Source organism: Dermacentor albipictus, chromosome 4 (assembly GCF_038994185.2).
Source record: "Dermacentor albipictus isolate Rhodes 1998 colony chromosome 4, USDA_Dalb.pri_finalv2, whole genome shotgun sequence".
In the NCBI taxonomy this organism is placed as follows: Eukaryota; Metazoa; Arthropoda; class Arachnida; order Ixodida; family Ixodidae; genus Dermacentor; species Dermacentor albipictus.
Window position 1 is genome coordinate 101,203,761 of NC_091824.1, and position 22,589 is coordinate 101,226,349.

General features: G+C 45.1%; 1 protein-coding gene across 2 annotated transcripts in view; it reads left to right on the forward strand.

Moving 5' to 3' along the window:
- Med (Smad/Smad4 homolog Medea) overlaps positions 1-22,589 on the forward strand; it is a 63,862-nt gene that overhangs the window by 38,293 nt on the left and 2,980 nt on the right. For both annotated transcript variants that reach the window (XM_065435443.2, XM_065435444.2), the window contains 5 exons: positions 595-744; positions 5,652-5,714; positions 9,028-9,211; positions 18,572-18,740; positions 19,397-19,535. In XM_065435443.2, coding sequence (XP_065291515.1) covers positions 595-744; positions 5,652-5,714; positions 9,028-9,211; positions 18,572-18,740; positions 19,397-19,535 — 705 coding nt within the window. The remainder of the gene's footprint in view (positions 1-594; positions 745-5,651; positions 5,715-9,027; positions 9,212-18,571; positions 18,741-19,396; positions 19,536-22,589) is intronic.

The following is a 22,589-nucleotide window of genomic DNA, read 5'->3' on the forward strand; positions in this document are numbered from 1 at the left end:
AAAAGAAAACTGTCTGGCAACGTATTCCTTACAGTGCAAGAAGCGTATGTGATGGGAACAGTGACTGCATCGCTTTAAATTATTTTTTTAGATATAATAATAAATTTTTAATCGAAGTTTACAGCTTCTAATAGAGTATTGGAGGGGCAGGCATAGGTGTGCTCACTGAGAAAAAAAGAATAATTGCACAAAAAGTACGGGGAATTAATCTCGCCTGTGCCCACTAAGCCATATGTGGCAAGGTGTAGGTCGGTGGCGCGTATTGTCTGTCTCCCATCTTGACGCATCGCTCATGGCCGACAACCAGACAACAATGCCCGTGCACGTCTTGAACTGCGCACACTCTCGATGCGTCACGCTGCTCTGTCTACTGAGCTGCCGCCCCAGACTAAAGGGAGAGGGTGGTTAGCATGTCTGGGTTTCTCCCGCCAGACGGAGGTGCGAAAGGGCAGGCAGGTGTGTGCTGACACTGCTTTGAATCTGGTTGCGCCCCCCCCCCCCTCCCCCTATCCCTGCGTGTCTGTGTGCGCCTGAATGGCTGCGAGTGTCTGAGAAGGCGACACCCTGTTTGCCTACATTTGTTCGCTTCACCAGGTGGGGGAACGTGGACGGGGAACAGCACCCTGTCGTACACGCAGACGATGGTTCCCCCCGCTGGCACAGACAACTCATTACGGCAGCAGCAGCAACAGCAGCAGCAACAACAGCAGCAACAGCAACAGCAGCAACAACATCCGGCTTTCTGTACGTTGTGTTCCTGTATTCCTGTCTCCCTCGCAGGGCTTGTATTCTCGTCGTTGTTCCAAGTTTCATTGGTCGTTTAATTTAATATACCCCAGAGAGACAATTGTTGGGACCTTGCCTGATTAGTTCTCTCTTAATTTTTTTTTTTTTGTCTCTTTTTCTCGATGGGGCAGGTGTCGGGTTCACTTTGTGATTTGTTTGTATCTCCATTGGCACGTCATTCTTCTGGTATTTGCCACCTGAGAGAAAATTGGCAGCTGTCCGTGGGTGTTCTTCTATTGCATGGGACCTTAGCTTTGTTTTAATTTGTATTGTAAGTATACTTTATCTTCTGCATTGGCTAATTGATCTGCTCGTCATACAGACAGGCAAAATCTTGTCAGACGAGTATATTTTTTTTCCCTACAGGGTAAGGGGGAGGAGAGAACCGTCCATCTATTTTGATGGGGTGTGTGTTGGATTCTCATCATGCGCTGTTTATACCTCAAAGGGCTCATTGTGCTCAATCTTTCCCCCTCGATGGAAACCTGACAGCTGTCATAGATGTTGTATTAATTGTGGCTAAGCTTCCTGTTTTTCTTGCAGAGTCCGCTCCTTCCTTAGATGAACGTGAGGGCATGCTGTTTGGTTTATGAAAAGATAAGCTTAAGAAGCGTGAAAGACACCAGATAGTTCTAGAACCTATGGATGCAATATTTAAGCTCACAAAGCTCATTGTATCATTGTTGATACTCTGATACACCTAAAAACCTGGGAACCCAACGCAAAACCCCTACTAATGTATTTGATATTGTGGAGGATGTTTTCTCCCAAAGTATGGATCCAAATTATGGATAGCTCAGCAAATCAGTTACTAATCAATTGATTAATTACTGTATAATTAACTTTAAACAATCATGATTTCACTATTTTCTTGATAACAATATAAAATCCATCGCCAGAAATAAATGTGAACAAGTTGTTTTAATTTTATATATGTGAAGTGGTGTTTGGTGTTCCTATGGCTCTTCGTAGAAAAACTATTTCAAAAAAAGTTTTCATAGAACCTCTACATGATTGTGGCGGACCTCTCTTTATGACTCTAACTTTTTTTGTCAAACGTGGACTTTGTTCAATGTTTGCGAAAAGGTGCTCACAATCCTCATGGCTGAAAAGCAAACACACGCACGCACACACGCACGCGCGCACACACACACACACGCACACACACAAATACATAAACCTAGTGATACATTTATTGACAGGCACCTGCTTCATGGCAACACCAACATGCCCTCCCCCTCGTCTCCCTCCCTACATTGAAAGGAAAGGTTAGGTCATGGCAGTTTGAGAGGATTACCACTCATGAAATTACCGAACTTGTTTTACTTTTCACATAGTTTTCTCCATTTTGTACTTTTTTTATGGTGTCTTTTTTTTTCTTTGAAGCAAAAATGTCAATCCATTGTCAGCACTATGAAAGAGCTCTCTTGATGTGCAGTCTTTTAATGTGCTCAGAGTGTTAGCTTTAATTATTACTACTACAGCATTTAAATCTCTGTCATTTGAAATCTTTCATTCTGGCTACTGGTAATCTGTTAATCCCAGCACAGTTGCATCTATTTGAATAGGGAAAAACTCCCTCAAATTAGAACTCCTATAATTGCACAACTGCTATATAAAAAAAAAAGTTCTCACTTCCATAGGTCGCTATTCAAACTAAAGCCAAGGTCTAGTGAGTCACTAGCCACCATAGCGACATGTACAGCAGAAATTCAGCCTTCTAGCTTTGCATGATACGTTAGGCCCACAGTGCATGCATCTTATCTTCACAGAACCAAGATAAACTACCGTGCAATCAACATTTTAGCATACTGTTATCACATGCTGTGCTTCAGTGGGTAAGCAAATTATTGGTGCTGTGACAAATTAGACTTTAAGGCATTCTACATCGCCAACGTAGGGTGAGTGGTAAACGCTGTGGTGCCATCTGATAGGCATATAGTTCACAAGGCACACCAGCGCACTTATCCTTCTCTTTGCATTTCCATTTGGAATTAGCCACACTCGCTCAGTGATCCGCAATTTCAGAGACAGCATTTATAAAAGTGCTGGTCTGTATTATACATGGGAACATAACATTTGGGTATATGATGCATATATGTATATACAGTGGACCCTCTTTAAACAAAACCTCAAGGGACCAGGAAAATTGGTTCTGTTTATCAGGAGTTCCATTTACCGAGAGACAAAGCTAAATAAAATCACATGAATACAGTCTACACTCATACAACGGACCCGCGTACAGCAGACTTTTCGATATAATGGACCATATTTCAGCTTTGTCTGTTCAACCTACATTATTAATCTAACGAAGTTTGCTTTTATTGAACCACGCTACAACAGACCATCGGCTACAGCGGACGAAATTAGTGGAAATTTTTTTCAAAATTGGCTGTGTAAAACGTACTTTTGCCGTGTCAACATGGGTTGACAACTGACTTGCAAGGGTCAGCTGATATCGGGGTTCAATATCGCATGCATGATGAAGGAAGGTGGGGTAGAAATGCGCCGTCTTTGTTTGCACGCAAGGCACACGGAGTTCTGTTTTGGCGGCTGCTGCTTATGGCGCGGCCACCGTATCTTGAAATCGATCTGAGATGCGGATGAAGTGCACACCCGCGCAGGCCTCATATTTAAAACGATTTGTGATGTGCAAAAAGTGTGCCCAGTGCAGGTAGCTTCGTACGTGCTGTGCTTTCTATGTTTAGCTCGCGTGGAAGTGAGACACAGCACGAAGGTCAATTCGCTCGTCGCTGATGCCGCGCTTATCTTGCTTAATTTGCTATTGCAATCGGTGCATTCGTGCTTCGGGCGAAATTGCGACTTTTTTGTTTGTTTTTTGCTTTGCACATTTGTCGCTCACTCTTTGCATTAAAATTGTTTCGAAAGTTATTCGAAAGTTTTGGAAGTGAGGCGTTTCGGATATTGCAAACTTTGGATAAAACAGAAGCTTTTTTGTCAGATTATTAGGGTCTGTTGTAACGAGAGTCGACTGCACAAAATCAACCAACCATGAGGATGGTGTTCCGTTTAAGGGCAGTTCCATTTAAAGATTTCCATTTATTGAGAATCCACTGTAGATATACAGGTTGTCCCACATAACTTGAGCCAAGCTTTTAAAAATGAGAGGCACTCTGGACGCGAGTTGAAACGAATGCATAATGTTGGCACCTGCCAAAAGTTACTCAGGCTGTTTTTTATTTTCCCCGTAAAGCTAACGGGTTAGTTATGTTTCATTAATCAACTTTTTAGGCATTGGATGCAGACCTCAAGTGTTATATTCAAAGTTGTAGAGCACGTTGAGAAACCTCTCCATACATTGTTTCCAACACGATATATCTCACGTGGTCCTTTTTCCACGTCCCATAGAAAGCCTGCGAAATATGAAAAAATACCTCGTGATGGGGCGATCGTGCACTGTTATAGTGCTGCTCTCAAGCGTGCGATGGATGAACAAGGTCGGCTGCAGCGAGACTGGCCTGCGACAGGGCATTATGCTTATTGAGGTATCTGGGCATGCGGCTTTTATCGCGTGACGGTGCAAATGCAGATTTAACTCCCCTCAATTTCTTTCTCGGGGGGGGGGGGGGGGGGAGGCTACGTCAAGGATCAAGTATACCGAACGCCAACCACAACCTCAGAGAACCTAAAAGAAAAAATACAAGTCTGCAACTTCATCCCTGATAGCATGATCAAGTACGCCTCAGAAAATGTGCCTATGAGATGCCAAATGTGCATTGCAGCAGATGGTGACCTCTTCGAACACGCATTATAATCAAAGGGCACTTTTTGGATTGAAGGTCATTGGAAAATCATTCTCGCCTTAACGCCACCTCCCCACCCAACCCCATTACACTCCTTCGGCAGGCTGCCAGCTCTTGCCCATTTCAAGCATAAAAAAATAAAGCTATGTTCTCGTTCTCTTTCATCTCCTTAGATGCAAGCGCGGCTGAGAGTATAGGCAGTCGTGCGCTCTGTTTTAGAGGTCATCTTTCACGTGTACAAATAGTGAACATGGCATCGTGTAAGCTGTCTTCCCACGCATTTAGTATTGAAGGTCGCATAATCTCATGTTTCAGTGACTCGTTGGAGCAAGAGGCAGACGAAGCATTCGCGCGCCGCTGCCAGCTCTTTTCATGATAGCGTCATCCCAGTGCGGGCGATGCTATCAGCCATGAGGACAGAATGCACGTTAAAGCGTAGCTAGTCCCAAATTCATCAAAATGAATTTTCTCATTCAGATTTGCTTTTTTTCGATTGCCTGATAACCCGGAAAATTCTGCATCCCCTTTCGGTGTCAGAAAAACCGATTGGCGACTCTACTTATTTGCATAAAAGGTCGAATTTCAATACAACGAAATTTCGATGTAATAAAGTAAGTTGCTGATTTTACCTACTTCGTTATATTGAGGTTGAACCATATTCTAGTCGGTTCAAATATTAAACAAATTCTTGTCTGACTTGTCTTGGCTGTGAGCCATGTTTAGCAATGAAGCTTGCTCATTGCAACTGGAACTTTATTTTACATCTTCTTAACTTTATATTCGCTTCTTTTCAGTACTTCAGATTTTCCCATTCGAGCAGCAGCGAATATGGAATAGTATAACATTCAATTGAATATTCAATAATATTGAATATTTGTATAAGCCTAGGCTGGAAACAATACTGAAAGTAGCTGTAGAGAAGATATTATATTGTTTAAGGCACTTAGAGGTGTGCCAGTATATTTACTTAGGGTTTAAAGGTCCTAAACCTTCATCTAATGCAAAAAAAAATGAATCAAAACTGTCATGTCAGTGCACCTTAAAGCCCTGTTTGCACACCCTGCTAAATGGTGTTCCAATTTTTTTGTCATTCTTTTTCAGGGCAGCACCACTCCATGATGCAGCAGGACATACCAGTGCAAGGAACTCTTTCAAACCAACCCGGTAAAGAAATAGATTCTTTTTAAAGGGGCTCGCTCTAATGAGAAATGTTCAGTAAACATAGGTTAGTAGATTACACTTTTGCAGTCGCTAATGGTCCCAGTTATAGCATGAACAGCTGGTTGGTACATTCTAGGAAAGAGATAAATACAGAAGGTAGGTATCGAACTTTCTTGGAAATTCCACACCAGTGACGTGCGGTGTCAGATGTTAGCGACCTCTGCTTGCTGCATCATTGCAGCTCTAAGAGAGGATCGTATTCCCTTAAAAGTGCAAACAAGAACTTAGCGGGGCAACTTTTATGACCTTTGTTTTTCATAAATAACACAATATGGATGATACATTTTTTTACAAGTCACAACGATTTCAGCAGCGCTGGAGCTTAGATGCTCAATTCAGTAAAGACTGTGAAATCTGTGATGTCGCTGCTTCCATGCGTTATGATTCCATCCTAAGTGTTGAGCGCTGACCAATACAGTTAACAGAAATGGTACGGCATGGCATCATCAGTGAGTGCCCCCACATCCTGGTATTGAGTAGCACATGACAGCCATAACAGATGCTCTTCCTAAGATGAACAAAGTGCAAAAGCTGCTGTCTAGTTTTCGCAGGGCTTGTTCGCGCACTCACCACTAAGCGCTGAAAGTCGTCAGGAGGCAGTTGGAATGGTAACACTGTTGACAATGCACTCACTAGTTGCTGGTAACAGACCTGAGCTCTGCCCTAACCTAAAGACCTTTTCTGCTCATGCCATTTACGTACATTAGTAGATACTTGAATTTTAATGTAGTTCAGGAACCTTATTAGTAAGGATGCCGAGGGCCAGAACATTTTAGTGTGCATAACTGAACATGCGGCTAAATTTAAGTGCTAGACATTGTATGTGTGCTCACTAGCCAAGACACATCTGGCGAAGCATCATTAGAGAAGCAGAAAATGCGTGGCAGTGATGAATGGAGGAGTGCAGCTCACCTCATGCTGAGGTTGCACAGAAGTGTCACACGAATGAAAATATGCCGAGGTTCATTGTTCTTGCTTTGGACTAACCAATTTGATGAGAAGCAGAAAGCGGCACGGGACACTAAGTAGCGAAGCAGGTTGCTCAGTGTGAAGTACAATGTTCTGGACATTAGGAATGCAGTGTGGAGACAGTTGTAGCAGAAGAGTAAGAGGGAAAGACTTAGGGCACAAAAATCTGCTCAGTAGGGTATGCTAAGTTTTGAGAGCATTCCTTGTTTTGGACGTATTTTAAGAAGTCCTAATGGTTGTGATTAGTTCTCTCACTGGTTAAGTACACAATGGTGCATGTGCGTTTGCATCAAAAATAGTGCACACAGAATTAAGCAAAATTTTACTGTACATGTTGCAGTGATTTACCGAGTATGATCAGAAGACTGGCTGGTTTGGTTATGGGTAGTGGGATCACTTTTCAAAGGGAGTAAACTGCCATCTGTCTTTACTTATTTATTTTACTATATTACTGATTGTTACAATCCTTGGTTGGACTAATGTGGTGGTGTCTACTAGCTTCGTGGCACTCTTCTTTGCAAGTACAGTTGAAAGTTGCACGCCAATCATAAAAATTTATAATAAGCCATTTCAGCTCCTGCATGGGAGCTTTGTTCACAATTGAAATATATTTTTGTTTCTAATTATGGTCGGTGTCCAACTTTCAAGTACTTACAATTAGGGGTGTGCGACTACCGAATAGTAGATTTCAAATCGAATATTGAATCGAATCAAGAAAAGAGGGTCGAATATTGAATATTAGAAAATTTAACACAAACATTATACTTCCAAATTTTGGGCAAAAACGCGGTTCTGCACGTACTCAGTAGGCTAATCACATTACTTAACAAGAATCTTGCTAGCTATCAGGAATTTATGTAGGTATGAATCGAGATGCATATAGTACGGTCTACTCTTATTAAAGGGGACACCAAATTGGTATGCCTGCACTTATAACAACTCAGTTCATATACGAATGTCTGGAAAATATCTTTTATCAATGGAATATGTATGCGTTTTTTTCCCTCTGAAGCTGAAGGGGACAGCAAAGTTGTCTTAAATACCCGTGGGATTTCAGCACAATTGTTGAATAGGTTGAGGTCTCACAGTACACCAAATTTTAAAACACTACATGGATTGGTATAGTTGATAAAAAATCATAAATATAGCAACTTTTGAAAATTGTCACAAATTAAGCAGTTATTCTAAAACACTCCCATTTTACACGGAAGCTTCAAACAGCGCTAGCTAACCCTTCTCTACGTCTACTTTTTACAGACAAAAATATATTATTTGTAGCTATAATATATATTGTATTTCACATTGTTTTGAATTTGCGAGAATGCCTTATGCATGAAATAGGCGCCTCCACACTGAAGAATTTAGCAATTTTTTTCCTCCTAAAATATTCATTTGACAAAGAAGTCGCATTCACTTTCGGGCTACCTAGTGATATGCGCATGAAATATAAAATATTCAATGCGATCTAAAATATGAGTTTTTTGACCCGTGTTGATCTCTCATGGAATCACCCAACTTTAGTTGCCGGCATCCGATGCTGCCGCACTGATTAGGCCTAACGAGCTAGACAGTGTGGTTAATCATGTGGCCGTGACAAAAATCTGCCGCCGGCTGATGTGGTAACGGGCCGCAAATCATCACGGAAAGCTTGTCACTTATATGTTCCTATGTGTGGCTGATCAGTGATCGGTCACGAAGTCACGCATACGGGTTAGATTGATGGCCGTTGAAGTGGCGTTCAGGGCCGCGGTCGACCAGCCAGCAACTACCGCGAGCACGCGTGTCAAGTTCATATGTGCGCTTGCGTGCGGGCAGAGCGCTCCCAGTTGCGCAAATCGGCATGTGTGAACAGTGACCTCGTGTATTCGGTGTGGTCAGCGTGCCTTCTGGCGGCTAATCAGACCGTTCTTCACACATGCTCTTGTGCTTTCCATCTACGCCAGTGTGGTAGTTCCCTATGTCCAAGTCGCCTTAAATTGTTTTGATCGGTATCATAAACCTGGATGAACCTTGTACCTTGTCTAATAGAGATCACAGCCGTAGGAATGGTGCATGCGTCAAGGCACTGACGCGGCAGAACCATTCACCAAAGGTATGGACATACGAAAAGTTGAATATTCGAGAGATTGAACATTAGATGTTCGATTGGCGAAATGAATTATTTGAACATTCATTATTCGATGTGAAACTGAATATCCAAGTATTCGCACACCCATACTTACAATGTGTCCTCCCGACCAGATGGTCTTTTGTCAAACTGTTGATTACATTCTTTGTGTATGTGCAGCTCCCGAGTACTGGTGCTCAATCGCCTATTTTGAGCTTGACCAGCAAGTTGGTGAGACATTCAAGGTGCCATCAACCTTTTCCGGTGTCATCATTGACGGCTACGTTGACCCATCCGGTGGAAACCGCTTCTGCCTCGGTGCCCTCTCCAATGTTCATAGAACAGAGAAGAGCGAGAAAGCGAGGTAATCTCATGCAGTCATGGTTGTCTCTTCTGTTTGCTCTAGCATAAAGCTGCTTTTGTTTTGTTGCGGCACAACGTTTTATGTGACAAGAACATTTTACCTAGAACACGTTCCTTTTCTTGAAAACTTTTTTTTTATTTCTTAACGTATCTTCCTGAAAATTCGCATGCAGATATATCTTTCAATGCTGATTCCAAATATATATTCAGATTTGATATATCTCATTTAGAAATGAAGATATCGCAAAATAACTTATCCCACATAGGTCTTTTGTTACGGGCCATTATGGTAATTTCTTAATTAAAAAAACTAGTTTTAAAGAATAGCTGTCATTTCCAAGGACCTACTGCACATCCTAAAGCTAAAGAAATTTTTTAAAAGTCATCATATAGGTCATGAATGAATATCAAAGTAGGAAGAAAAAAACAATGCAGGAGTAATTAGCTTACACCTGACCTAATTGCTAGTCTATTTGGTTTAATGAAAAATGGAAAGCTTTAGGATGCAGCTGAGGTTTCACTGAAAAAAATGATACCTAATTCAATAAAATCAGTTGATGCAAACATTATGAAAAGTTCCGTAAGGCAAAGGCATTTGATCGAAAAAGCAAAGCTGAGAAAATTGCATTCAAAGTTTTGCTTACTCTGCCACTTTTGTTTACCTATCACATGGAAAAATTTAATGCTTTAGCATGCAGCCCAGTCATTACTGAACACAATAACACCAAACTCACAGAAATCTGTTCATGTAAAGATTGTGAAAACTTCTGTATTGCGTTGGCCTTTGACCAAAAAAAAGCTCAAAAAGTCACCTGCTATTTTCTATGAATCTGCCACACATTCACAAAAGTCCTGGGCAGTAGTCCTGGGTTCTGTCAGGCTTGTGTTTCTTGGCCATCCTCTTCTTCACCTTTTCAGCGTTGGTGTGACTTTTATCAGACCTGCACAGCCTCTGCTTATCTTTCTCAAGGCTCCTACGAATGAGGCAGCTCCCAGGACTGTAACCAAGCTGTGCTGCAACAGCTCTGCTGGTTGCTGCCATTCCTTGGTTGAAGCGAGAAACTGCTTCTACAACAGCTCTTTCATCAGCCAGCAAAGAGTCATGCGTGTTCTTGGAGCTTTGGCTCCAAATGACAGAGTGTAGGCACTCAATGGCGTTCTGTGTCATGCCATCTTTGCAGCGCTCCAAGAGGGCCTCGTCGCCCAGCCTTGCAAAGATTGGCTCAAGAGCAGTGCGAACGTGGCCTGGCAGAGGGTTTTTGTGTGGTGACGGCTCCACTTGGTTCGCCAAAGCACGATTGAAGGCACACCACGAATCAACCCCTTGAGGACAGCAACTGTGGTCTGGGGCTTCATCTGTCGAGGTCATGTGCAACAGCGTGGCATGCACTGCCTTTTTCATGCCTGCAACGTCGTGGCTGTGGCTCCGCAAGGCATACCCATAGTAGTTTGCAATTTTCTTTATCTTATCTTGGGTGAGGTTGCCCTTTCCGCCAAGAGATTCTCCTTGTGCCTTTTTCTTCTCCACCAAGTTGCGAAGAGCCGTCCCCATCCGCTTGTGGACATGGTTCAAGCAGTCTTTCTTTTCAATGGATATATATCCATACACTTCTCCTGAGGTCAATGCATGAAAGGTGCGGCTATCACCATCAGAAAGTATAGTTGTGTACCGCAACCCATTTTTTTCCAGAGACCTGTTGAACAAAATGATAGCTGCTTCAGTCTCCATCCGGCCGGCATTGCAGTCGATGTTTTTCATGCACTTGTGGTTCACAGCCCAGTCACCGTACCCATCATCACTGGGATCAGGTGCCCCTTGGCACCCACGACAGTACCTCGAGAGCACAACATGGTCCAGTACTAGGCCAGTGTATAGCTCTATGATGCAGCCTACTGCAATATTTGAATTGTGACCACGTGTTTTCCATGTGCCATCAAATATGACATCTACATTTCCTGGTGGATTCAGGAAGTTCTTGTACATGTCCTTCACCACTTTGACGCTTGCTGCTTCTGTAGCAGTAGCTACTGCCTGGCAAGCTTTCACCATGGTGTCCATATGCCCCCTGAAAGTCTTGTGGTGAAGTCCTTGGTGAGAGAGGTTCATGGTGGCACAAAAATCTGCTAGGGCAGTCGCTCCCTTGCCTATACTTTGAATTCCCTTCATTGCCCGCAAATTGACTTCAAAGGGCGTGATGTTGGATTTCCCGGGCACTCGTGGCGACGAGAAGTGCCGCTCGGCGAAATCGCAATTTGAGCATGTGAGCTCCAACTTCACTGCTAGGCCGTATTCTCTCTCACTGCACTTTGCGAGTTGGAGAGTGGTCATCCCACACTTGCTGCAGCTTGTGGACACAAACATCTTCTTTAGCACTGAGAGATCAACGATGATGTACTCTGTGCCGCGATCGTCATCTTCACTTGCTGTGCCGACGTTCATTAGCTCGAACTTGCGGGAAGTCGCGGACTGCTTCGCCAATGAAGTTTTAATGTTGTCTGCGTAATTTTCGCGCCCCGCGCACTCCGCCTCCGTGAAAAACACTGTGTCGAAGCGTTGAGCACGCGAGCTCGGTTCAGCCGCGTCCGCCGGCACCGAAGCGGCGTGCGGAAACGCCGAAGTCAACGTTAGGCTTAGGTCAGCCGGCTCGGCCGCTTCCGACGACACGGAATCCGAAGCGACTTGCAGCGTCTCAAAAGTTGGCATTTTCGACGGGCTTAGTCCAGGCGCATCCACCGGCACTGCACAGACTTGCGGTAACGAAGTTGACACTGATCGGCACTGTCCAGCCGCGTCCACAGGCGAAGCTAGCGTCGACGGGGTTTGTTCAGCCGCGTCCACCGGCGAAGCTGTTGTTGGCGAGCTCAGTCCTGCCGCATCCACCAAGGGCACAGCAGCTTGCGGCATCACCGAAGCTGTAGTTCTCGACGATGTAGCGCTGTTCTTATTCCATGCGCGTCTCTTTTTGCCGACTGCTTTTCGCGTGCTTGCTTTCAAGCGCGCGTCTCGCGCCATCGTGACACGCGGAACAAAGCCACCAGGCACGCAAAAGCAAGAAATTCGTGGTTAAAAGAAGCGACCCAATAGCCAAAATATCTAGAAGAACGATAAAGAAAAAGGCAGAACGAAAAATACTAGGAAACAAAGAGGAGCTCGAAAAATGACGTGCGCGCAGGCGAAAGCAGACGACGTGAAGGAGTCGAACAACGCGGCCGCGGAAGGCGAAGCATACGTCACGGCCAATCAGAGGGCTGCGCCTCGAGGAGGCGCCCGGTTCACCCAATCAGCGGCTGTCTCGCGACGATTTCCCGCTTGAGAACGGGTGCCAATCCCTCCGCTGCACGAGGGTCTACAGCGTGCCGAGGGGCGCCAGAATGGAGAGGGGGAAACCAGCTTTCAAACGAGACCAAGATGGCGCCGATCGGTTCGTGTCGCGCGGAGCTACGGCAGCTTGAAAATGAGGCAAATCTTCGCGCTTGGCGTTCAATTTCGGCTCACCGACGTTTATAAATTGCCGTTTATTTTATACTTCGAGTAGGAATTGCGCCATAATATTTTGTAGAGGCATAGTTGGGACATTAAAGACTTCAAAAACGCAATTTTTGAAAATTGCCATTTTTGACCATTTTTCGCGATTTCAAGACCCGCGTCCCCCCTTAAAGCCTTCATTTTGTAAGGCTTTTTGTTTGACAAGCTCTTCCTCTTACTTGCACATTTCGATATTGTTGCACAGTTACTTGATAAGTTATGCCAATGTTGAAAAAAAAATATCCAGTGAGGGCTACACATCATTTGCCCTTCACCCGTGGAGATGCAGGTCTAAGTAAAGATGACACACGCAATTTCGTAGGTTGATGAAAGAATCTTTTGATTCTTGATAAGCTTACAGATTCAAAATTCTTCTGAAAAGTTCTGTTCTGGCAGCAGCTTAGCGCACCAGAATATTCTGTAGCTTCTAGCTGTTTAGGGACGATCCAGCATTTTTTAAAATGTGCTATATAAACAGTGCCGAGTCGTTACCATATTTACTTGGATAATGATTGCACCCCTGAATTTTCTTGCCAAAATTAGTTTTTTTTTTTGTCTTTTCCGTGTAATGATCGCACCCCGAACTTGTCACAGCGATATGTTGTGTGCCAAGTCTAGCTAATGATGATCACATCGAATCCTGTCAAATGCTACGCGAACGACTCGCAAAGACATACCAAGTGGTCTGCACGCACCCAACACCCTTAAGCAGATGCCCCATTCCATTCCTTTCATCACTTTCCACACTGCCACGGAAAAAAAAAAAAGCTACAACCAAACTTGTCTCAGCTTTATTATTTGTAGGCTTTGTAATGGTTGTGGTTAACAGCAACAACAAAAAAGGCGCGCCTTTCGGTTTTCGTCTGCACTCATGGGCACGCAACATATCGTGAGCGGCGACGATAGTAGCCATGTTTACACTGATAGTGTACCCTATCCACACATCGACGCTTGTAACACAGCTAAGATATTCGCTCACCCTTAGTGGAAACGTGCCGTATTAGGATAGTAGTGAAGATAAATGCCGCAGTTTCCACAGCCTACCTGCCATGTGTTTCTGTGTCACTGGCAGCTAAGCGCACGCATCTCTGTTTCTGTCCCCTCAAAGTGGACATGGCTACGTTAGTGCCACTGACTTGCCGATATTAGCTATGTTATTCATTACTGATATTGAAGAAACTGTTTCAATGCACGTAATACAGTAAAACCTCGATATAGGTAAAAAAAAAAACTCGAAGTAGGTAAAAAGCGGCAATTTGCTTCGTTATAATAAAATTTTGTTGTATAGAAATTCAACCTTTTATGCAAATACGTACAGTCACCGATCAATTGTTCTTACACAGAAAGGGATCGCAGAATTTACTCAGCTAATAAATTTGAATGAGAAAACAATTCATTTTGATGAATTTGGGAGTCGGCGATGAATGATATGGTTTCATGCCACGTCGACAATATCTTCACATAGGCGGTACAAATTAAGCGAAGCCAGCCATGCTTTCGCGCGCACTCCACCCCTGCGGCTGTGATAGCGTCACCCGCACTGGGACGACGGCATTATGAAAAGCGTTAGTAGCAGGGAGTGAATGTTTTGTCTGCCTCTCGCTCCAACGGGTCACCAAAACTCGAGAGTCAGGCAGGGAGATACGATCTCTCCAATGCTATTCACAGCGTGTTTACAGGAGGTATTCAGACCTGGATAGGGAAGAATTGGGGATAAGAGTTAATGGAGAATACCTTAGTAAATTGCGATTCGCTGATGGTACTGCCTTGCTTAGTAACTCAGGGGACCAATTGCAATGCATGCTCACTGACCTGGAGAGGTAAAGCAGAAGAGTGGGCCTAAAAATTAATCTGCAGAAAACTAAAGTAATGTTTAACAGTCTCGGAAGAGAACAGCAGTTTACGATAGGTAGCAAGGCACTGGAAGTAGTAAGGAATACATCTACTTAGGCCAGGTAGTGACAGCAGATCCGGATCACGAGACTGAAATACAGTAATCAGAAGAATAAGAATGGGCTGGGGCACTGGGACGACGGCATTATGAAAAGCGTTAGTAGCAGGGAGTGAATGTTTTGTCTGCCTCTCGCTCCAACGGGTCACCAAAACTCGAGATTACGCAACCTTCAATAGTAAACACACTGGAAGACAACTTACACTGTGCCATGGCCACTCTTTGCATACGTGACAGATTACCTCTAAAGCCGAGACCACACGCACACATGTGGACGCACACTAGTTCACGTCTACATGCCTTGCACCTGCCGTGCCTCGCAAGGAATCGTGGTTTGCACGACGCAAATATGCACGACAGTGTGCGCTCACTGGGCTCCTTCACAGATGCCTTGGAAGACGCCACTTCGTGCTTTGTTATCGACAGTGTTTCAAAATGCTTCAATATATATAAAAAGTAATTGTTATTTTTTTAGAGCTGTTAGATCAGCACAAAAAGGAAAGGTTAAGCACGATCTTGCATGACATACGTCTGCTTTGCTGAGAGTTGAATATACCATGCCGTAGCTGCTTAGGTAGGTGCACTGATGCGAGGCAGCCGAAGCGTGTGATAGCAGAGAGGAGCTGTTCACCCAGGTCGCACCGCCTTTTGACATGTACGAGCCATACTGTACTGTCTGCGCATGCGTGGGCACACGTCTGCAAGTGTACATGTGGTCTTAAAGCAAGGCGTGCGGCTGCGTATGAGTGCGCCAGCAATCGCGATCCATGCCAATTACCCCCCTGGCCCCTCACACGCGCTTGATCACATTACCGCGAGCTCGCTTCCCTCCCCCTCTTTCCCTTTGGTCACATGGGGAGACGGCACTGGTGCGAGAAGCCACCATCTTTCTTTCTCACCCTCATGCACTTTCACTCGCACTTAAAGCGCAAAGTATGTGGGCCACAATAGGATCTTAAAGGGCCCCTCACCAGGTCTGGCCATTTTGAGCTGACAAGCACGCAGCATACGATGCGCGCTAACGATCGCGTTTGCTAAGAATTACATTGCTACGCACCGCGGAAAGGTCTGAAATTTCAATCTGAACATTGCCTTCCCTTCCTTTCTCGGCGACTGCGCTCCAAGTTGGACGGTGACGTAGTTGCATGCCTACGCCTATCTAGTTGGGTCCGCAGTGTGACATCGCTTGTGGTGACACGTGACTTCGATAATTATTCAAGGCAACATCTGTTGCTTGAATTGATAGACTGAAGTTTAGAGAAATAATAAAAAAATGGCTGTGGCTTAGCTAAGGTTAAGCCCAGGATGCGAAGCATACTAGCCTTTATTTTAATGCGACAGCGTTAAGGAGCTCGTGTCGCAGAAAAGCCGGTGTCGTCGGCGTCGGCGTCTGTGGCGTTGGCCGTGAGCGATAAATCCCAGCAGGCACTTCATGAATAACAAACAACTTGCAAGATGGGCTGGGTGGGAATCGAACCAGGGTCTCCGGAGTGTGAGACGGAGACGTTACCACTGAGCCACGAATTCGATGCTTCAAAGCGGTACAAAAGCGCCTCTAGTGAATGTGATGTTGCCTTAGAAACAAGCTGTTTCTAAGGCTCAGGCGTGCGTCGCTTGCTCAGGCGCACATTTTGTTGTTGCGCCGAACGCTGCGTTGCTCGACGCTCACCGCGTCCGATCCGGGGTGCATAGTCGCTGCGCCGTAGTCCATTGTCTTACAACCCTTGGCGGGTCGACGCGAACGCTGTCGCGTTCCACTCTTGAAGGTGAAGCTTAAGCGTCCGCTTTGCAGCTGTTATGACGTCATATGGTAGCTACGCGGCCGTGCGCGGCGCAGCAAGGAAGAGCGTGGTTGTGCGGCTAGTATGCTTCGCATAACACACAAGTGGAATGTTTGCGTGTTTTTTGTTTTACTTCGCACCGAAGCAAGAGAGATGTACTTCCGCTTCGTCTGCTTGTTCATACGGTCATGCAGTCACGTGCACAGGTACCGAAACTATGCAATTTGGTATCGTGTTCCGGCGTGTGGTCATGCTCTGCGATCCACATGTTCTGCCTCAGTATTTGTGTAGCACTGAATTATACCGCTAGTCATGTGTCCTTGTCCACAGCACACAAAATTGTGCGCTGCACAAAAGCAGACAGTTGCAACAGTTCACGTGCAGCACCGGAAAAAAAAAAAGGGCAAGGAGAAAAAAAAAATGAAGGTGGGGCCCATGACGTATGCGTTACGCGATCCTCGAGGTACGGTATGGGAGAATGCAGGGAAAGAATTTTTGCTTGCCTAGGCTAGACAGGGCGAGTGGAGGGAGTGTCTCTCTATGCAGTGGTGCTCACCTCCTAAAATCATGGGTTCGCGGCACTGAAATATTTCTGTCTCGGCTATTAATTAGCCGATTTGACAAATTTTTGTGGCAGAACGCTCCCTAGAGGACAGCTGACAACTTTCAGCATATAACCAAAATTTGCAACGGGGCCTGGTGAAGAGCCATTTAACGTACTTGGACTTTATACGGAACATGATGGCTGTCGCTCTTGTTGCGCTGCGTGCGGTTTGAGAGGTGCGTTTGCTTGTAGTTCAATCATTTGACCATGTGCGGCCATGGAAGTTTCCATTTATTGTCTCGGCATTTCTTTGCTGCAGAAGTGAAATTTCGTTATACAGTGAAACCTTGTTAAACCGTAGTTGGCCCGAGCTCGTAAAAAGTATGTGCTAAACGGTAGTACTGCTTAACCGAAATAGCATGAGATCGCCCACTTACCTGTCAAAAACGGAACTCGGAGAGTGTGCTATGAAAGGAAAAGAAAACCATGCAGTATTTATTCACTTCGCGCGACAAAAGTGTTATTTTCTGGCAAGGCGGAGAAATGATGTTGATGTGGCTTCACACGCAAATGCACAGGGCGCTTGGAGGCTTGGAGGCGTTCTGATCTCTGAGGCTTGTTGTTCTGCCGGGCGGCCCGATGGAGACGACGCGCCGCTGTGATTGCGCGACGAAAAGTGGAAACACTACGTGTTAACCGATACGTACGCAATAACCTGATACGGTGTATGTGGGTAGAAAACACATTCGGTTCAATGGCCGCTGAGTCGGGGATTTGACTACTACTTTTAAAGCGAAACTACTGCTTAGGCGGGTATGGTTTAACGAGGTTTTGCTGTATTGAAATCGCATTCAAATACAGTTCGTTGTATTGAGGTTTAATTACATGATGTTCTATGGACAAACAGCAATGAAAAGTTAAATACTTCATTATAATAAGAATTTAGTTATATTGAATTTCGTTATATCGAGGTTTAACTGTAGGACCCAATTATTTACGAAGTCCCATATTTACGACTACTCCATTTTGTTTTATGAATCACTCAGTGTCTTAATGTTGAAAACTTCCTTTCGTGGCTTGTTAGACTGATCGCGGTTCACTTTGAAAACTAGAGTTTTAGTCCCCTATATAATGTAGTTTACTAAGGTAATGAGAGCACAGCCAGTTTTCAAATAGACAGTATTGTGTGCATCAGCTATTGTTTTATAACTTGTTAATGTGGTTCCTGTGGCAAAATCACGTTCACTAGCAAAAAATGCACAGTTTTAATCTGTTCACATGGTAATCACGGCCGCTTCCAGTTCGGAAAGGAAGTACACTGTGGAGAGGAGAAACACGCACGTCAGTTGGGAAAACAGTCTGTCATTGCCATCTTGCCAACATCACTCGCATCTCTTTTCATTACATCGCAGTGTCATCTCAGTCTTCCCCCTCTCAATTTGCCTCTTATTTTTTTTTTTCAACCATGGAAACCAGTAGTTTAGTGAAATTGGCACCAGCAAGCCTCCAGTGCCTACTTGCGTGAGACTGACAGTGCCTCATGCATTCTCTTTCCCCAGGTTGCACATTGGCAAAGGAGTGCAGCTAGACCTGCGTGGTGAAGGGGACGTCTGGTTGCGCTGCCTCAGCGATCACAGTGTCTTTGTGCAGAGCTACTACCTAGACCGGGAGGCTGGCAGGGCGCCCGGAGATGCCGTGCACAAGATCTACCCAAGTGCCTACATCAAGGTCCATACTGTTTTTGCCTAACCGCAGGCAGTTCACAGAGTGGAGAGCATATTTAACACATCAAAATTGTTTATAAATGCACTTCGTTATATTGTGGTTCTAAGTATGTAGTGTTCTATGGGCAATAAGTTATAAAAAGGTAAATACTTCATTCATTATATAGAGGTTCAACTGCATCCAAAGGAATCAGTGGTGTGTGCTGGCATTTGTTCTGCATCTTGTTTACTTCCCACTGGAAAATTAGATGAATTTCGTTGGTCCCCTCAGGGTCGAACTTGTAGCGGCGCGACTATTGCCACCGAAGAAGGTGAAGATGAGCTCGTGTGCAGGTAGCACAAGAATAGAACGCGCTAGCGAGCTCGACTTGAAGGGCCGCAGTGTCAGCCATTCCCAAGGTCCCACTGCACCTTGGGTGGGCCGGCCCAAATAAACCATGGCCACGGTGACTATTTCTTCGCGCTGCCTCCCACAAATTGGTGGCCCGAACGACCGAGCCCAGCCATGCAAATTGTCAATCCACGAATTGGTGGCCCGGATGACTGAACCCAGCCTACCCGCAGAATGGAAATCAAATGTATAAGAATAATGTTGCACATGCTGAATCGAAACATGTGACTGAGGTCTGTTTCACCATGTCACCTTGGTCTTTTGTGCAGGTTTTTGACCTTCGGCAGTGCCATGGCCAAATGCAGCAGCAGGCACAGACTGCGCAGGCAGCAGCGGCTGCCCAGGCCGCAGCGGTGGCTGGCCACATCCCAGGGCCTGCGTCAGTGGGCGGCATTGCCCCTGCCATTAGTGAGTTTACCCTGATAGTTTTTAGGATGGCACCACTTGGCCCCATCTGGTGGAAATTTTAGTTATTTACGCATCGAAACTTTGCTACAAGTTTTTCACCACAGCTGTTGAGGAGAGTTTCGCAGCCGTTTTCGTGCGGTTAAGGCTGGCATGCGGCAGCATGCTCGGTATCAGCCAGTAGCAACACAACCTGCACGAAAGTCCCGATTTTTTGCTTTGAAACAGTGAATCAAAGATTATAAAATAAATACGTAGGTTACCTTGCGTATACCTCACTCAAGTAGACAAGAAATTTTTTTGTAGCATTTCCATTTAGCCATTAATGTATAATTTTTTATTGTCACATTGCATTTTACCATCTCACTGTTGGAGGACAGCTAGAGTCTGTACGGCTACAGCAGTAGAAACTGATGGCATGGTCATCAACGCTACCTGCGTGGGAGCCCCATATGGGTATGACCGGGGTGTTGGGTGATGAATCATCACTAAGAAAATCCAGCAAAGAGACCCCTAGTAGTAATTATAATTCACTTATATAGCTTCACTGTCTCTTATGTACCAATTGCTCAAATTGGCATACATCTGGGAAGGATCTTTAAAATTTTTTCTGATGCAAAGTGTACCATATTCAACAATATGTTTTCCTGTTTATAACTTTCTTGAAACCCACTCTCTGTGGCAAGTAGAGGATGTTTGCGTACAGTCAATTTCCATTAACTCATTATGTGTGTTACAGTCAAAACCTACAATAACAAAATCTAGCGGGCTAGCAGGGCTAGCGAAAAAATGTGCTTTTGTGAGAATATCATTGTTCCAAAATAAGACTGTACAGATAGAAAATGTGCTTAAAAACGAAAGTCACTGTCAAAATTTTGTTAGCCTACTTTAGCGAGTTTTGCTCGAGGCTATCCAGGGTCACATTCCCGACAGCCCAAAGTGTATCCAATGCCTCCGTCAGAGATGGCGACACTAGCATGAAGTTTTATCAATGACCTTTGAGGATGTGATCGCTTTAGCAAGAGTTTGCATGATTCAGCATTGGACGTGTCAGCGTCTTAAAGCAGCAGCAATCCTGCAGTGCTAAGCATGCCATCTTGGCACCAGGAATGCTTGTTTCCTGTGTATGTGGTACTCGCTTGTAGACACCGACATTTCTGATGCCAATGTGTGATACCTCATAAAATTGTTCGTATCACTGACAGGGATGTACCAAAAATATGCGCATCTTCTGGCAAATCGCCAGGTTCATATGTGATGCCTGCTAGACGGTACTGAAGCATGCTTGATTCACATTCACAGGACATATTCTTTCTCGGATGATCACTTTTGGGGACACAAAACGGTCACTCTTTTCAGTCACAGCCAGAGGGGTGGCAGCCCGCTCAGCGGCCACCATCTGAAGTGCTAGCGTTAAAGAAATTCCACATCGATGGGACATGGACTTCGTTTTCATTGCACTTTGTTTTGTTTTTTTCTGCATACCACAGATCAATGCACATTGAGCCACAGAGTGTGCACGCACTGGATGTGGTATGCAAATCGTCCTCAGTACTGGTCGATGGCTATGCGGCTGTGCCACTTGAAATGGACAATTGTCAAATAAGATGGTGGCCATAGCACGTTCGGCACCAGCGATTGCTTCAGGCACTTTGCTGATCTTGTAAAGAAATGCATTTGAGCATTTTTCCAGACTTCGTAGATACTATTCTAGACTCTAAAGGTCACGGGATCAAAATGCGGCCGCGGCAGCTGCGTTTTGATGGGTGCGAAGTGCAGAAAATGAAAAAACGCATTGAGGCCATGTTAAATATCCCCTGGTGGTCAAAATTAAAGAAAAGCCCTCCACTATAGTGTGCCTCATAATCAAATCGCGGTTTTGGCACGTAGAACCCCATAATTCAATTCAATACAAAATTTCTGAACACAGTAAGATACAGTGAAACCTCGTTAAACCGTATTTGGCCGGAGCTCGGAAAAAGTACGTACTAAACGGTAGTACTGTTTGAGTTCACCGAAATAGCACGAGATCGCCCACTTACCTGTCGAAAACGGAACTCGGAGAGAGTGTGATGAAAGAGGAAAAGAACGTGCAGTATTTATTCACTTCGCGCGACAAAAACGTTATTTTCGTTTGATGTCGCGGCGGCCTAGCACTACGACGACAGTGGCCTCAAACTTACTGAAGCTGCGTGCCAGCTTTTCAGCCAGCCCCATCTTCTCAGCAAACACTCACATGGCAGATTCCTCGTTGGCGTTACTTATTCTCCGTGCACGTGCGCAGTAGTGCTGCAGAAGTCCCAGGGGCGCCTTTATCATTGCCGGGTGCCGGAGTTTAGAATACTTTTCATTTGGAATAGAGTTACGCTATCGCGCCCCTGTTCTCGTTGCGACGATCGCATTCACGAGGCTGACGTAACGCGCAGCTTATGCCACTGTTAGGCCTGAATCGCCCGTTATGTCGCTTTCTGTGTCGTCCTCATCACTGTCGCTAGTCGACACTTCAACAGCAACACAGGCAACGATGGCGAAAAGTCAAACCTTGTAGCCGACGTGTCTTCGCGGTCGCAGCAGCGTTGCCGAGCAACTTCTTCGCATTCCAAATGCCACACACTGTAGTCAACTGTAGGTCCCTGTCACGTGCCAGCGCAGACTTCTTCGTGTCACGTTTGATAGCACGGACGATGTCTAATTTTTATTCTATGCTGAGCACCTGACGTCTTTTTTATCCGAGCTTCGGAATGACGCGAGTCGTCGCTTGCACGATGCCATAACGCTCACTGTCGCAGCGTCGAAATGATGTTTATGTTGATGTGGCTTCACGCGCAAACGCACAGGGCACTTGGAGGCCGTTCTGATCTCTGAGGCTTGTTGTTCTGTCGGGCCGCCCGATGGAGACGGCGCGCCGCCGTGTTTGCGCGACGAAAAGTTGAAACGCTACGTTTTAACCGATGCATACGCAATAAGCTGGTGCGGTTTATGCGGATACAAAACACATTATGTTCCATGGTCGCTGAGTCGGGGATTTGACTTTACTACTTTTAAAACGAAACTACT